The 17925-nt window shown below is 41.3% G+C and overlaps 1 protein-coding gene across 1 annotated transcript in view; it reads left to right on the top strand.

The window, feature by feature from the left end:
- Positions 1-1133: 1133 nt before the first annotated feature.
- allc (allantoicase) overlaps positions 1134-17925 on the top strand; it is a 37475-nt gene continuing 20683 nt past the window's right edge. The window contains exons 1-6 of the mRNA XM_072561056.1: positions 1134-1216; positions 2584-2686; positions 4959-5009; positions 6661-6748; positions 13291-13416; positions 15531-15610. Coding sequence (XP_072417157.1) covers positions 2597-2686; positions 4959-5009; positions 6661-6748; positions 13291-13416; positions 15531-15610 — 435 coding nt within the window. The 5' untranslated portion in view covers positions 1134-1216; positions 2584-2596. The remainder of the gene's footprint in view (positions 1217-2583; positions 2687-4958; positions 5010-6660; positions 6749-13290; positions 13417-15530; positions 15611-17925) is intronic.

Below are 17925 nucleotides of genomic sequence, written 5' to 3' on the forward strand. Positions count from 1 at the left end.
TCCTCACCAATTCTACTGTCAAAGTACACCTCATCAATCTCACTGTCAAACCACACTGCTGAAAAACTGCACTTGCCCAATTTGAGCATCATTAAACTCCACTGCTTGACTTTCACACTCCATCAAATGCACTGCCACACTGTTACATTCCAGCAGCCCCTGTGAAGCCTAAAATTAATCGACGCCACTTGAGCACTGTAAACCTCCACCAATCCAGTGGGCACACTGCCGTACTGCACCACCTCCGCTGGAGTATGAGTCCTGTCTGACCTCAGCAGCACCTGGAACACTGCTCAAGTGTAAGACTTCTACTGGGGTAATGTCAAACACCAACAGTCCCATTGCTGCACTATAAGCATCCACTGATTCCACTGTTGCACTGTCAAGTTCCACTGCCGCCCTTTCATGCATTACCAAGCTTTGTTAAACCCCAACATTCTCATTCCAGTTTTCCCATCTCCCTGACACTAATTCCCAAGTCTTCCAAACCATGACCGATCCTCCCCTCACCACCATTGAAAACAAAGGAATGAGAAACAGACCCTTTTCTCTCATCCCTAAATAGGCTAAATCTGTTTCTGCTCTTTGTGTAGTGAAGTCATTACTTGCAACTCTGTTGCCCCAATTCCACTCCTCTTAAATTTCTTATGTTGGGAAAAAGTTTCAAAACAATTTACTTTTTATACTAGATGTGATTGATATTATTTGGATCATCTTTCTGAAAGTAAGAAATTGCCTCAAGAAAAACTGTGGCATGACAATTCTGCTCCTTTGACATCATTGATAATTTAGTGATGAATTTCTAAAGTTTTAAAATTCCTTCATTTTTATCCTATACTACAAAACTCAGCGATCATGTTGTGTATGCGGTCTGAGTCAGGGTGGGTGAGTGAATACCTGTGCCAAACAGAAAACGGCTACATCTGATAGCTTTAAAGAAATGTTGCTCACATTAAAGGTGGGAGGAAAGGGATTTTAGTTCTGTTCATTGAATGACTGCAAAAGAAAATAAATCTGATGAAGTTCAGACCTTCAGTCTGTTTCCCATTTTGCAAGATTTCAATGCCTGATGATGCCAAGGTCAGTGACTGCTGGATTATAAATTCACTCTGTAGATTTTCAGTTGGACTATTGAACAGATGACAGCATTTGTGCATTTCAAAGTCACTGGCTTGAATGACGAGGCTGTAAACCAGCTTATCAAAGGGGGAAAGCGGTACGTCAAATACATAACTTGCATTTTCCAAATTAATGTTAATTTTAACTTGATGTAATTATAATTTGTATAATCTGATTAAATTGAAGCATTATAATCAGAGTATGTGATGTTGTTACTTCCATTGTTTAGATTTTCAGAAAATTTTAAAGTTCCTACTGATTTGGAAAGTTAAGAAATCCCATTTAAAACCTAACCTAACTTCAACAGTGCTTGCTGAAAGGCATATTTGTAAGCCTGTGAAGAACCAGTACATGAAAGTAATTTTATGTGTCTGTTAATGGGTGAGTAAGTAGTGGAAAGATTTCATTATGTACAGAAACCTTGACGTGATTAGGAAAAGGATGACAAAGTACTATTTAATCTTTGATAAGACAATTTGCATTTGGATATCACCTTTAAAGGTGAAAACCATTCTAAGATATGCTAGAAGTAGACATCTCTAAAGAATGGAGAAAGTGAGGTCTGCAGATGCTGGAGTTCAGAGTCGAGAGTGTGTTGCTCATGTCAGGCAGCATTTGAGGAGCAGGAGAATCGACTTTCCAGGCCGGAGCCCTTTGAATTCCTGATGAAGGGCTCTGGCCTGAAACGTCGATTCTCCTGCTCCTCGGATGCTGCCTGACCTGCTGTGCTTTTCCATCAACACACTCTCGTCTCTAAAAAATGCTTTTCCCCAGATTATGAAGGGAATTACAAAAATTCAGCAGCAGCATCCAATAGCGAATGAAGGGAATGTTATCTTTACAGAAATAATTCATGGTTGGTATAAAATATACGATAACTCAATATTGCTGCTCCAAAAAAATTTCTAACAATTATCAGCTGTTGCAAGCTTAGATCTAGAAATTTGTCTGTGCTGGCAGGTTGGTGCAATGCAGGGATAACAAGAGTTATCATTTTGGTGGCAGTCTCCAGTGGTTCCTCTGAGGTTCACTGGTTAGTTTACCTATGGAGCACATTTTCCAAATACAGCTGGTCTTCATAAGAAGAAATTGAAGTGTCTTGTGACTTTCTGTGAATGGGAGAGCTCACTCTTTGGTGTCCCTAATACTGAGGAGACCTCTAATATCAATACAACAGGTATAAGGTAGACACTGCAGAGGATTGAGAGCATGAAATCACATTTTATCGTACCTAGCATAAGGATTTGTGTTACTGTGCAATTGCACATTTAATGTATTGGATTACAACAAATTATGGATTATAGGGAAAATGTTTCAATCTTAATATTGTTCTGCACATTAGATTAATTCAATTTTTCTAACTTACAAAAGATAAGGGCTGCTGCATATTTTGATACAGTAGCTTCATTTTTCGAGAACATAATAATCAGGGGTACTAAAAATATACAACATTGCATCTGTTAGAACTGATTGAACAATGGCAGCTCGTCCAACTCAGGAAAACACGGAGAACATTCCGGACTTTGTCCAGTTAAATGACCTGGCTTGTGAAACAACAGGAGCAAAGGTAAACTCACATTGGTGCTCATGAATTTGACAAGCTCTATGTGGAATGTAAAATGTTATTTTTGATTTGAAGATTTTTACTTTCCCAAAGTGGCCTAAAACCATTGAAATATTTTGGAAATGCGGATATTATGATGTCACAAAATGCAGAAACTAGTTAGCTCACCATAAAGACCCATGGAAAGCAAATAAATTATGTATGGTTGGAATTTTGGCTAACTCACTAGAAAAAATACCCCTCTAGTTCTGGACTCACCGACCCCAGGGAAAAGACCTTGCATATTTACCCTATCCATGCCCCTCATAATTTTGTAAACTTCTATAATGTCACCCCTCAGCCTCCGACGCTCCAGGGAAAACAGCCCCAGCTTGATCAGCCTCTCCCTATAGCTCAAATCCTCCAACCCTGGCAACATCCTTGTAAATCTTTTCTGAACCCTTTCAAGTTTCACAACATCTTTCCGATAGGATGGAGACCAGAATTGCACACAGTATTCCAAAAGTGGCCTAACCAATGTCCTGTACAGCCACAACATGACCTCCCAACTCCTGTACTCAATACTCTGACGAATAAAGGAAAGCATACCAAACGCATTCTTCACTATCCTATCTACCTGTGACTCCACTTTCAAGGAGCTATGAACCTGCACTCCAAGGTCTCTTTGTTCAGCAACACTCCCTGGGACCTTACCATTAAGTGTATAAGTCCTGCTAAGATTTGCTTTCCCAAAATGCAGCACCTCGCATTTATCTAAATTAAACTCCATCTGTCACTTTTCAGCCCACTGGCCCATCTGATCAAGATCCCGTTGTGGTCTGAGGTAACCTTATTCGCTGTCCACTACACCCCCAATTTTGGTCTCATCTGCAAACTTACTAATTATACCTCTTATGCTCACATCCAAACCATTTATGTAAATGATGAAGAGTAGTAGACCCAGCACTGATCCTTGCAGCACTCCACTGATCACAATGTGGAGTTTGCACATTGTCCTTGTGTCTGTGTGGGTTTCCTCCCACAAACCAAAAGATGTGCAGGTTAGGTGGATTGGCCATGCTAAATTTCCCATAGTGTCTGGTGATGTGTAGGTTAGGTGCAATAGTCAGGGATAAATATAGGGGAATGAGTCTGGGTCGGTTGTTTTTCGAGGGTCAGTGTGGAGCTGTTGGGCTGAAAGGCCTATTTCCACATAATAATGAGTCTATTTGTAGCCTATAGCATACCCCAAGTAGCAGTATCTTATCTTTTTAACTCTCAACCCTAACCAAATAGACTCTGTCCTTGCTTTTTCAAGGGCATCCCTTCTTTTCAATATTGCAATGTTATTCCAAGCCATGAATGTCACTCCACCTCCCTTTTCTGAACACTTTGTATTTTTGCATATTAAATGCCATGTCCTTACCATTTTTAAGCCATGTTTGGTCATGGCCACCACATCATATTTCTACTTTTGATTTGTGTTATAACTCACCAAACTTATTTCCAACACTTTGTGTGTTCACACATATGCCAGGCATCGGGCACTTTCTCACAGGCAACTGACCATGCAGGGAACATCAAAACAGCAATTCAATATTGTCTATGTCCCCAGCAGTGGTGATCTTCCGAGGTCCTGTAAAGGGGTTAGAGTAAGTTCCAGTGTGAAGGTCAACACTGATACTTACGGAATCACAGGAGCTCTCTTGCTCCCTCTGGTGCCTTCTTTACAAAAGTACAATGACACCATGCAACACAATTTCTAATCTGTAAAACACTCTTTAGCCAAAATGGTTGTTATGTTACACTTTGACAAACTCGGCAATGATAACTTGTCTGATAACCAATATTACCTATATTAGTCAAGTATTTATTTAAGTAATTAAGTTGCTTACTTATGAGAGATTTGTTATCAAATATAAATCAGGATTTGCTTGTTTCGAGTGCTAATAAATTGATGTGGTTTTAAGAGTTAATCTGCCTTTTTTGAAATTAAACAAACATTTGAGGGATACCTGCACCCTAGTGTATTCTCCATGCACTCCATGTACCATCCACTCCCTGTATCTCTCACTTTTATCTACAATTGTACGATATCACCTTTTTCTATATTGTTCTGATACCTTGCACTAGAATGTGTGAACACCCGCCAGGTGTCATTAGTGCACGTATTCTTTCACCACCAGTAAGAACTGCGTAACTGTACTCAGTTCCTTTATTTACTGATAAAGATAAGAAACTTAACACATGGAGGACCATGGGAAAAGACCAATGTTCTTTCCAACTTCTTTTTCAGGTCCTGTTTGCAACAGATGATTGGTTTGCAGCTGCAGAGAATCTTTTGAAGGTCAGCATGATGGTTTAATTTATTTTGCAAGCAGTGAATTGAGCAATAAATTGCAATGATCCATCAATAATTTTGCATCACACATTCCTAAATAACGATGCTTTATTGCCTGCATGTTTTGCTCTAAATAACTTGAGGCAAAATGTGCTATTTGAAAATAATTGGCACATTGTGAAAAACAAGGGTATGACTGAACTTTGTAAATCTCTTAAGTCAGGTTTGTGACTTATGAATACTGAGAGAATTTTGAAATTATTGAAGATTGTCTACCATTTTCTACCAAGGTCTGTTAGAAATTCCTTTTTACTACTTCAGCGTGCAGAATTCACCCATCACTTGAAGGCAATAAGAACCATAATTCCAGAAACTTTATTTCCTGCTGCTCAATAATAACATGTATTAATATGGTTCCGTTAATGTGGAGATGGATCCTTAGCACATTATAGAAGAGGGTGGGAATGAAGGAGAAGATAGAATACCAAGTGAGACTTGGATCTTGGGTGGACTGACGATGAAGAGTTTCGCAAAGTAGCATTGAAATGATTGAAGACTCTGCTATCAACAGTAAGGTCATGGGAAGTAGTGGTAGGTAAGGAGTACTGGGCGGGGAGGGTTTGAAGACCCATGGGAGGGGTGAGTTTTACTTTTTGTGCAGGGAGGAAAGAAAGTTTGTACTATAATCTGATGGGATGCATTGATGCACGGGGGATCCTTCTGAAAATTATACCCTACCCAAGTTTACAATCCAGTATTCAAAACTGGACTGTCTGACTCGTGCCAGCTGTCCATGCCAACGATGTTATTGCATTGGCTATGTAACACTGGACTTAATTGAGGTTTTTGCAAGTTCAATTAACTGTTAATTATTTAATTGCATCTTGTGTATGGGCTGCCCACCCTCCAAAATGTGTGAATGAGCTAAGGAATGGCTGGGTAGAGATTATCTGGGTACCATCCCTTTTTGATAGTGCCCTACCAGCTGAAAATACAATATGCCCATGATATCCAGGTCCCTGTGGAAACTCATCCCTGTTCAGTCTAATGAAACTCATTTCATGATTAGATTACTTACAGTGTGGAAACAGGCCTTTCGGCCCAACAAGTCCACACCGCCCTGCCGAAGCGCAACTCACCCATACCCCTACATCTACCCCTTACCTAACACTACGGGCAATTTAGCATGGCCAATCCACCTGACCTGCACATCTTTGGACTGTGGGAGGAAACCGGAGCACCCGGAGGAAACCCATGCAGACACGGGGAGAACGTGCAAACTCCACACAGTCAGTCGCCTGAGGTGGGAATTGAACCTGGGTCCCTAGCACTGTGAGGCAGCAGTGCTAACCACTGTGCCACCGTGCCACCCACAATGTTCAGATGAATGGAAAACATCCCATGGCTACACTCCAAACGAGAGCAAGGGAGTTTCCGCTGTTGAGTCAAAAAGGGTGGCACTGGAAAAGCACAACAGGTCAGGTCGCATCTGAGGAGCAGGAGAGTCAATGCATGTGGGATGCATCCATGTGGGATTCTTCCAGATGAGAGTTCTATCCCATTAGTGTGGCTAGGTTTGAGGTATAATCCAAGAGAGTTTCAATAATGCACTCATCCAATTTCTTTATCTCAAATTTTAAAACCAATCATTTTATAGCGAGAAGCACCACAGTGGAAAGCAGAAGATTTCACCACTTTTGGCAAATGGATGGATGGCTGGGAAACTAGGAGAAAACGAATTTCAGGTAAATGAAAGTCGAAACCGAACATTTAGTTTTTAAGGTAACCTTGTGGAGTTTCTTTCAACAATCTTAGTGAATGAAATGCTATAACAATGACTCTGTTTAATTTGATATATGTATCAGACAGATGAAAAGGAAAGGCTTGTAGAAATATGCTGTTTTTTTTCAGGATCAAAGTGCTTTCCAGCCAGTGAAATCATTTTGTAGTGTAATTGCTGTTGTCATGCAGAAAACATGGTCACCAGATTTGACCACAGCATATTCCCACAAACAGTGACGTGACATTGGCCAGATAACCTTTTTTTTTAAGTGACATTGATTGAAGAATAATCGTTGCCCAGGGCAGCAGGAGATAACTAGGAGAAAGTGAGGACTGCAGGTGCTGGAGAGTCAGATTCGAAAAGGGCGGTGCTGGAAAAGCACAGCAGGTCAGGCAGCATCCGAGGAGCAGGAGAGTTGACATTTCAGACATTCCTGATGAAGGGCTAATGCCCGATGCATTGACTCTCCTGCTCCTCAGATGCGACCTGACCTGTTGTGCTTTTCCAGCGCCACCCTTTTTGACTCACCAGGGGAAACTCCCTTGCTCTCGTTTGGAGTGTAGCCATGGGATGTTTTCCATTCAACTGAACATCCAGATAGGGCCTAGGTTTAACAGTTCATCTGAAAGACAACACCTCTAGCAGGACATGTAGCACATCCATGTTTGTATGCTCGTCTCAAGAGGGATTTATATCTCATAAGTGAAAGTGTGACCAGCTCAGTCTTAGCCAACGTTCCCTCTCAGCTGAGCATTTGAACACGTGCAGTCACTCCAGTGTTCCATACATGATTGCTTTGGCTCGCTGATTGTGGCATTGATTTCTGGTTCCATCAGTTGCTGCAGCACACAAACTTGGAGGCCTTCGTAACCACCAAGGAAATTACAGAGAGGACTAGTCATGGTGGACGCACAAACTGTTGGCAACAGCCACAACATATAAAAGTAACCAATGTTGTACTAGAGGAAACGCATACTATGGTACACAGTCATTCATTGGGCTCTGGGGAGTGTTATCGAACAAATAAATCTAAAGGTATAAAGGTTCACAGCTCCTTGAAAGTGGAGTCACAGGTAGTCATGGTGGTGAAGAAGGCTTTCGGCATGCTTGCTTTTATCCGTCACAGCACTGAGTATAGGAGTTAGGATGTCTTGTCACATTGTACAAGATGTTGGTGAGGCTACATTTGGAGTACTGCATGCAGTTTTGGTTGCCCCACTATAGAAAAGATGTTATTAAACTAGAAAGAGTAGAGAAAAGATTTTCTAGGATACTACCTGGACTGGAAGGTTTGAGTTATAAGGAGAGTTTGGATAGACTGGGTCTTTTTTCTCATTTCCCTGAGGGTGACCTTATAGAGGTCCATAAATTCATGAGAGCCATAGACAAGGCAGCTATCTAACAGCTTTTCCCCAGGGCTGAGGAGCCTAAAACTAGAGGGTACAGGTTTACGTTGAGAGGGGAGAAATACAAAAGGGTCCAGACGAATAATTTTTCCATAAGAAGGTGGTGTCTGAAACGGGATGCCAGAGGTAGTGGTAAAAGTAAGTACAATTTAAGAAACATTTAGATAGATAAATGGATGGGATTGGTATGGAGGGATATGGACCAGGGAAAAAGTGAGGACTGCAGATGCTGGAGAGTCAGCGTTGAAAAGGGTGACACTGGAAACGCACAGCAGGTCAGGCAGCTTCCAGGGAGCAGGAGAGTTGATGATTCAGGCATAAGCCCGTAATCAGGAATGTCCAAAAACAGTCATGTGGCACTATTTAATTGTGAAAACTGGGTGCATGGGCAACTTATTTCCATGCTGTAGACCTCTAGACCTCTGTGACTCGATGGTGAGTTCTCTGTTAAGGAGATAGAAAAGAGCTCACCTCATATCTCTGTTGAATACAGCTTTAGCAATTGTAGAACTGAGCCAGACAAACCAAATCTTCCTTTGGTGAAACAAAATAGAACTGTGGATGCAAGAAATCTGCAGTAAATAGACAATAGACAATAGATGCAGGAGTAGGCCATTCAGCCCTTCGAGCCTGCACCGCCATTCAATATGATCATGGCTGATCATTCCCAATCAGTATCCTGTTCCAGCCTTATCTCCATAATCCTTGACTCCACTATCTTTAAGAGCTCTATCCAATTCTTTCTTAAATGAATCCAGAGACTGGGCCTCCACTGCCCCCTGGGGCAGAGCATTCCACACAGCCACCACTCTCTGGGTGAAGTAGTTTCTCCTCATCTCTGTCCTAAATGGTCTACCCCGTATTTTTAAGTTGTGTCCTCTGGTTCGGCACTCCCCCATCAGCGGAAATATGTTTCCTCCTGCCAGAGTGTCCAATCCTTTCATAATCTTATATGTCTCAATCAGATCCCCTCTCAGTCTTCTAAACTCAAGGGTATACAAGCCCAGTCGCTTCAGTCTTTCCGTGTAAGGCAATCCTGCCATTCCAGGAATTGACCTCGTGAACCTACGCTGCACTCCCTCAATAGCCAGAATGTCTTTCCTCAAATTTGGAGACCAGAACTCTACACAGTACTCCAGGTGTGGTCTCACCAGGGCCCTGTACAGCTGCAGAAGCACCTCTTTGCTTCTATACTCAATTCCTCTTGTTATGAAGGCCAGCATGCTATTAGCCTTCATCACGACCTGCTGTACCTGCATGTTTGCCTTCATTGACTGGTGGACAAGAACACCCAGATCTCTCTGAACAGCCCCTTTACCTAATTTGATACCATTGAGGTAGTAATCTGCCTTCCTGTTCTTGCCACCAAAGTGGATAACCAGACATTTATCCACATTAAACTGCATCTGCCATGCATCTGTCCACTCACCTAACTTGTCCAGGTCACCCTGTAATCTCCTAACATCCTCATCACATTTCACCCTACCACCCAGCTTTGTATCATCAGCAAATTTGCTAATGTTATTGCTGATACCATCTTCTATATCATTTGCATATATTGTAAAAAGCTGCGGTCCCAGCATGGATCCCTGCGGTACCCCACTGGTCACTGCCTGCCATTCCGAAATGGAGCCGTTAATCACTACCCTTTGTTTCCTATTAGCCAACCAATTCTCTATCCAATCTAGTACTTTGCCCCCAATACCGTGCGCCCTAATTTTATTCACTAACCTCTTGTGTGGGACTTTATCAAAAGCTTTCTGAAAGTCCAGGTACACTACATCCACTGGATCTCCCTCGTCCATCTTCCGAGTTACATCCTCAAAAATTCAAGAAGATTAGTCAAGCATGATTTCCCCTTCATAAATCCATGCTGACTCTGTCCTATCCTGTTACTATTATCCAGATGTGCCGTAATTTCATCCTTTATAATAGACTCCAGCATCTTTCCCACCACTGAGGTCAGACTAACTGGTCTATAATTTCCTGCTTTCTCCCGCCCACCCTTCTTAAAAAGTGGCACAACATTAGCCGCCCTCCAATCCTCAGGAACCGACCCCGATTCTATTGAACTCTGGAAAATAATTACCAGCGCATCCATGATTTCCCGAGCCACCTCCTTCAGTACCCTGGGATGCAGGCCATCAGGTCCCGGAGACTTATCAACCTTCAGACCTAACAGTCTCTCCAACACCAAATCCTGGCAAATATAAATTCCCTTAAATTCAGATTCCCTTAAATCTGGGAATCTGAACTGAAATCCTGGAAGAAATGTCACTGCTTTCTCTCTACAGATGCTGTCAAACCTGTTGGGTTTCTCCAGCAATTTCTGTTTTTGTTTCAGAGTCTGGCTTTGGTCTTTGGTTGTGTTGAGCTAGCTGAACACAGCAAAGGATAGTGCCCGAGACATGATGATGAACAAAATCAGTTAGAATTTGGGTGAGGACTGGATTGGGCTGAACTGTGATGATTCCATGGTAAAATGGCCTACCAATACTGAATTCATAAGCTCACACATGAAGAATAGCTACATGGGTGCAACTGGAAAATACCTGGCATTTTTCAAGCTTTTTCATGGCACAACCCAATACCCTAAAGAAAGAAAAAAAGTATAAAACTGGAGGGGATCAAAAGAGAATAAAAGTTAAGTATTACAGCAATGGCCTTTCATGTTAGTTACACACAATGCAAGGGGGCTATTGTTAATCATGCAGCAACTAATAATAACAAAACTATTAGCTGAGGTAAACCTGAGCCTTGATGATGGACTTGAACGTTTCTGATGGGATGATTTGTCAAACTATACAAATCAAAATTTTCAGGGTATTTAGGGCAAAAGCTGACTGAAAGATTTGAACCACGTTCTTGTCCTTTAGAATGACCTGTCTACCCTGAGTTTGTTCGTACAAAACAACAAGATATGGTTGTCCACCATCCTTTAATGATGTCCAGGAATTCAGCTGGCAATTTTTCAAGCCTCTCATTCCTCCACCATCAAACACAGATTGCCCCAGATATACCTCACGAATAAATGCTATAATTTTGAACTTCCTCTACTCTGGTCCTCTATTTGCTCTGATAATGTTGCCTCTACTGACTTGCTCAACAGCCTTTCCTCTAGCAATCCTCAAGGTCTTCCACTGCTGGATTTTCAAGATGGAAGGCGATAGACTTGAGTATGATTGACTTGGTCATCGATTTCCATTTTTTAAAATGTGTTCATATGTGGGATTCAATGGCTGGGCCAGCATTTTTTGACCACCTGTAATCACCCTTTAGAAGGTGGGGGCGAGTTGCCTTTTTGAACGTCTGTAGTATTTGCCGTAGAGGGACACCTCAGTGCCGTTAGAAAGGGAGCACCAGGATTTTGACTCAAGGCATTGAGGGAATGGCAACATATTTGACAGGACAATCTTGAAAAGAATGTAAAGTCTGCCTCTCCTTGGCAAAATCCCCCTAATTACTACATTATCATTTGATTGAAGGATTAAGATAGACCCAATTCTTCTCTCAAATTCAAACTTCCTCTCTGATTCAATGTTGTTTCAACCTCTCCCGCCTCAACTTCACTGACCAGACTGAAGCACGTGAATTCTATTATTTCATCGATCCCTCTGCCTTTCTTCTGCTCAGGTATTGGCCAATGTATTGAGTAAGAAAATGCCCCTTGGTGTTGTGAGGAAAATTTATATGTCATACCTCACTGTTTTGGTGACTTTGCAACCAAGTCTTCTCACAAACCACTGAGGAACAAACTATGATGAAACAGGTTCCGTGGAAAATCAGAAACTGAATTCCCGTGACCGGTGAACACCTTATTGGAGATCAAATGGCATCACCAGAACTTCAAATAGAATGGGTGACTTAACAGAAAAATAAGTTTATTGCACTTGGTTAAAATAAAAACATTGTTAAAATAAAGGTATACAGCTTCCTTAAAGACTTTGACCAAATAGCCAGCACACTGCCTCTTTTTTAGGTTAGAATCCCTACAGTTTGGAAATAGGCCATTTGGCCCAATCAGTCCACACCGATCCTCTGAAGAGTAACCCACCGAGACCCATTTCCCTCAGACTAATGCATCTAACACTATGGGCAAATAGCATGGCCAATTCACCTGACCTGCACATCTTTGGACTGTGGGAGGAAACCCACACAGATACGGGGAGAATTTGCAAACTCCACATAGTCCCCTGAGACGGAAATCGAAGCCAGGTCTCTGGTGCTGTGAGGTAGCGGTGCGTACCACTGTGCCACCTCTTGTTCTGTTTCTCTTAAAACCAGACATGGAGGGGAAGGGTTGGAGTTTGTTTCCTGTTCCAGATTTTAACATTGCAACTTCTCACCTGGCTCAAATCCACCTGTTTTGTGGGCTTAAAATTAAGGTCCAAGTTTGGGTCATTTGCTGAGTGCCCATACAGTATTTATCTTTAATGAAATATATTTTCAACAGAAACAAACTTACTATTAATTTACAAAGTGAAATTGATTAAGACAACCTTATTTTTCTTTTTATTCCATTCAAATATGAAGGTAAAGTTGTCATAGTCCATCATTAGAGATTGTCGTTTAACCTGAGGGTCACCACGCCTCAAGAAAGGGGAGAGGTTGAAAGGGAGAGTTCTTAATGGTAACATCAGCCGGTTCAGGAATTGAACCCACGCTGTTGGTGTCACTCTGCATTGCAAACCAGCAGTCCAGCCAATCAACCAGAGGAGGTGGTGGACACTGGTGCAATTACAGCATTTGAAAGGCATCTGGATGGGTATATGAATAGGAAGGGTTTAGAGGGATTTGGGCCAAATGCTGGCAAATGGGTCTGGATTAATTTAGGATTAACCTGGCATTGATAAGTTGGACTGAAGGGTCTCTTTTCATGCTGTACATCTCTATTATTCTATGACCAATTCAATTAGTTAGACTTTGAAGTTGTCTACTTTTACTCTTGGCCAATGTATAAATGAATATTACCCCAATGCTAATTAAGCCACTATCAGAATCCTTCAACTTGTGTTTCTAATTTTGCTGCAGCTTTTATTCCCTTTGAGTGTATTAAAACTTGTTCTTTGAATGTATATTTCGTATTTGTACTTCATAGGTCATGATTGGTGTGTTATCAAGTTGGGCATGCCTGGAATCATACATGGATTTGACGTAGATACTTCTTACTTTACTGGCAATTATGCTCCTCGTATATCGATTGCAGCTGCAAACCTAAATGCTGGTTAGTAAGCAGCACGTTATTACACTGTATGACATTTATGGCGTTCAGGTAAAACCTCAATTCTGCACAAGCGCACTAGATCATTTGCCTTCATCCCTCAAACTTTGTCCCCTTGTAAACATTTCTGATCTAAAGTGGGGTTAGAAGATGGCTTCTGTATGTGAAGTTGCTTGGAGGTGATTATAGACCAACCCTGATATCTCCAATGTATGTATGAGTATTTTTTTGTCTCCCTTTGATCTTTTCTACTTGAAATCTAAAGTAATGCTGAAATGAAGATCATTGCGGAGATTTGTCGTGCAAATGTCTTTGCTTGATTCACTGGGATATGCCACCAAGTAAACAAACCTTCATTCAAAATATAATTCCTGCACTTTGTAGCTGTAGGGCACTCCACAGCATTTTACAACTAATGCATTTGTGTTTTTGCTATTTTAAACATAGGAGACATGGTGGCCTCAACAAGTTGGGCTGATGAGCCTTTTTCCATGCTGTAACTCGCTATGACTCTGCACACAGCAAGATCCAAAAAAAAGCACTTATCTCCAGTTAATTTGTCTTTTGTAGTGGTTCACTCTCTCTTTGGATAGTGCTATGTAATTTTTCTGCAAGAGATTAAATGGGAATTTGTTTCAATAGCTCATCCAAAAGATGGTACCTCTGACAGCACCCCACATTTTTCATTGCGGTCATAGAGTCATAGAGTTATAGAGATGTACAGCATGGAAACAGACCCTTCAGTCCAACCCGTCCATGCTGACCAGATATCCCAACCCAATCTAGTCCCATCTGCCAGCATCCGGCCCATATCCTTCCAAAACCTTCCTATTCATAGACCCATCCAAATGCCTTTTAAATTTTGCAATTGTACCAGCCTCCACCACTTCCTCTGGCAGCTCATTCCATACATGTATCACCCTCTATGTGAAAAAGTTGCCCCTCAGGTCTCTTTTATATCTTTTCCCTCTCGCCCTAAACCTATGCTCTCTAGTTCTGGACTCCTCCACCCCAGGTAAAAGACTTTGCCTATTTATCCTATCCATGCCCCTCATAATTTTATAAACTTCTATAAGGTCACCCCTCAGCCTCCGATGCTCCAGGGAAGACAGCCCCAGCCTGTTCAGCCTGTCCCTATAGCTCATATCCTCCAACCCTGGCAACATCCTTGTAAATCTTTTCTGAACCCTTTCAAATTTCACAATACCTTTCTGATAGGCAAGAGACCAGAATTGCACACAATATTCCAAAAGTGGCTTAACCAGAATCCTGTACAGCTGCAACATGACCTCCCAACTCCTGTACTCAATACTCTGACCAATAAAGGAAAGCATACCAAACGCCTTCTTCACTATCCTATCTACCTGCAACTCTACTTTCAAGGAGCTATGAACCTGCACTCCAAGATCTCTCTGTTCAGCAACACTTCCTTGGACCTTACCATTAAGTGTGTAAGTCCTGCTAAGATTTGCTTTCCCAAAATGCAGCACCTCACATTTATCTGAATTAAACTCCATCTGCTATTTCTAAGCCCTTTGGCCCCATCTGACCAAGATCCTGTTGTAATCTGAGGTAACCTTCTTCGCTGTCCACTACACCTCCAATTTTGGTGTCATCTGCAAACTTACTAACTATACCTCTTATACTCGCATCCACATCATTTATAAAAATGTCAACATCGATTATGTTCTCAGAGTTTAAACAGATGCTCCTTTCAACCAGACAAGAAGGTTAACACTGAACCAGAATCACTTGCTGTCATCTCCATCAGATCTCTCAGGATCTCATGTCCCTGCAGTTACAACATCTATCTTTAATTTCTCAAATGTATGTGCCACTGAGTTGAGTGTACATGATACATCAGAGCTAGCAGCTAGTACATGACACTATATTATTTCTCTCTTTAAGTGGTTGAATCTTTTTCTTACTCCAGGCTCAATCTACAGGGCTAGTGTAATCATAACTCATATTCTCCACCACTAGCCATGTTCTTTAATCGAACCCGCCACTACCTCTTCATCCTCAGATTAGCTGTCAGTTGCACATTAGTTGTTATCTATGAGTATTACAATCAGGTGTGTTCAGCTGATTTTTCTTTACTGTCCCTTACTGACTAGATGAAATTCTAGACCTGCCTCCAAGAGGGGAGAAAATAGGAACGGCTGCTTCAGAAAAGGAATTTGAAGTAATCGGAAAGGTTTGTCAGTGATTACATTTAATTTCCCTGTCATAGATAACTAAAGATTTTACGTACTTCTGTTCAGCTATGATTAGTTAAATCTTTTGCATAATAATGGTGGACGCGGGGGTAGATTTATGGTACATCACCTGTGTTAAAGGTGCCTGGTCTGCTCTGAGTGTGGGTAGATAGATTGCAGGTACACTGCCTGTAAATTTTCACCTATTGCGGCTTGCATGTAATACATTGTCATTATGAGAATGCCGTACTTTCAGATTAAAATAAATAAAGAAAAGTAAGTTTGCTGCTAAGAGATTTTAAAAGATTTTCCCTTTCTCCTTGAGTGATGGGAGTGGCTATCAGGAAATCAAGTGCAAAGGATCAAAAATTGTTTCTGAATTCCTGATGGTTACTCTTGTTGCACTGGATTTTAGGAAACCTAATTCATTAAAAATTCATTAAGGTGTTTATACATTTTACTTTTATAAATTAAATTGAGTAAACTGTTACTTATTGTTTGTGATTTAATTGGATTGAAAGATTATAATTACGATTGCACTAATATATACTGTATCAATCAGCCAGAATTTGCTGTTATAATAACAGTGAGCCCATGATTATTTTATACGTTAAACGTTATGTTATGGCAACTTCAGGCAAGGCGCAAATATGTGATTATATTCCAGTACCTAAAAGCAGCTGCATAAAGCGTAGTACTCTGCCTTTAACTTCATAACAAATCTCTCTGTTTCACCATTAATATTCACTGAATATTGTGAAGTTTCTTGTTGCAGTAGGCATGTAGTAAAACACCACAGTAATATCTCTGACATTGATCTTTTTTAACCTTTCCTTTCTGTCACTTTCTTCTTTCGCTCAATCCATTCTGTTCTCTTTCTGTACCTCATGTAACATTGAATTCATCCTCTGTAATTCATGCTCCTTTTTAGTCCTGTTGCATTTTATTTGTGAATCCTGCAATCTAATTTGTTTAGAGAGGTACACACAATTTCAGGTTTCCCTGGTCACAGAGGTCTCAGATGTACAGTTTCTCTTGTGCCATTAGCTGTTCAAACGGGACACAAAACAATGCTATGATCTAAACGTACACAAATTCTAAGCTTTGACAGCTGCTATTAGCAACCTTTCCACAGTACAGTGTAGGGCATTATTTAATTTTTTTTACCCTATTTAATTATTGGGCACCTATTTGACCTGTAATGGCATTTTACTATAAATTGGTAACTAGGGTGGCAGCAACTGGAAGCTGCTTTTAATCTTCTTCCTTAGTTCTCTGCCCAACGGCAAGTCTGACCCACAGTACCACAAACTCTTCCACCATCGGTTGGGCAAGGCTGCAGGTCCCAAATTCATTTCTACAGGAAGAGGGATCAAACTGTGTGTTAGTGGAACCAATCTGTTTCCTCCAACAATCCAAAGGTTTGCAGGTTAGGTGAATTGGCTGTGCTAAATTGCCCATTGTGTTCAGTAATGTGTAGGTTAGGTGCATTAGTCAGAAGTAAATGCAGAATAATAGGGTAGGCGAATGGGTTTGGGTGGGATACTCTTCAGAGGGTCGGTGTGGACTTGTTGGGCCGAACTCCACACTGTAGAGATTCTATGATCTATAATCTATGCAATCTGATCATACTTGGTGCCCAACCAAGTGAAGTAACTGAAGGACCCCCAACGAGGTGTTGTGGCAAGATACACTTGTACATGCATACAGTAGCCTGGAGCTACGAATAGTGATGGTAGAGGCTCCATATTCATTTCAATTACAAGGCTGTCATGAATCTCACCTGTGTTACTGCCTGGAATAGGTTAGAAGGATTTACAAGTTGATACTTAACCTGTTTGTTGATACACTTTCCATGGATGTTAAGTTCTTTTTCAAATCCTTACAGTGTGGAAACAGGCCATTTGGCCCAACAAGTCCACACCGACCCATTCCCCTACTCCATATTGACCCCTAACTAATGAACCTAACCTACACATCCCTGAACATTATGGGCAATTTAACAGGGCCCATTCACCTAACCTGCATGTTTTTGAATTGTGGGAGGAAAACCAGAGCACCTGGAAGAAACCCACGCAGACACGAGAAAACTGGACAGACTCCACACAGACTGTTGCCTGAGGCTGGAATTGAACCTGGGTCCCTGGCACTATCAGGCAGCAGTACTAACCACTGAGCCACTGTGCTGCCAAACATTCTGGTGTGGACTTAGAGCATAGAACATAGAACATAGAACATAGAACATAGAACATAGAACATAGAACATAGAACATAGAACAATGCAGTGCAGAACAGGTCCTTCGGCCCTCAATGT

Source organism: Chiloscyllium punctatum, chromosome 3 (assembly GCF_047496795.1).
Source record: "Chiloscyllium punctatum isolate Juve2018m chromosome 3, sChiPun1.3, whole genome shotgun sequence".
Taxonomy (NCBI): Eukaryota; Metazoa; Chordata; class Chondrichthyes; order Orectolobiformes; family Hemiscylliidae; genus Chiloscyllium; species Chiloscyllium punctatum.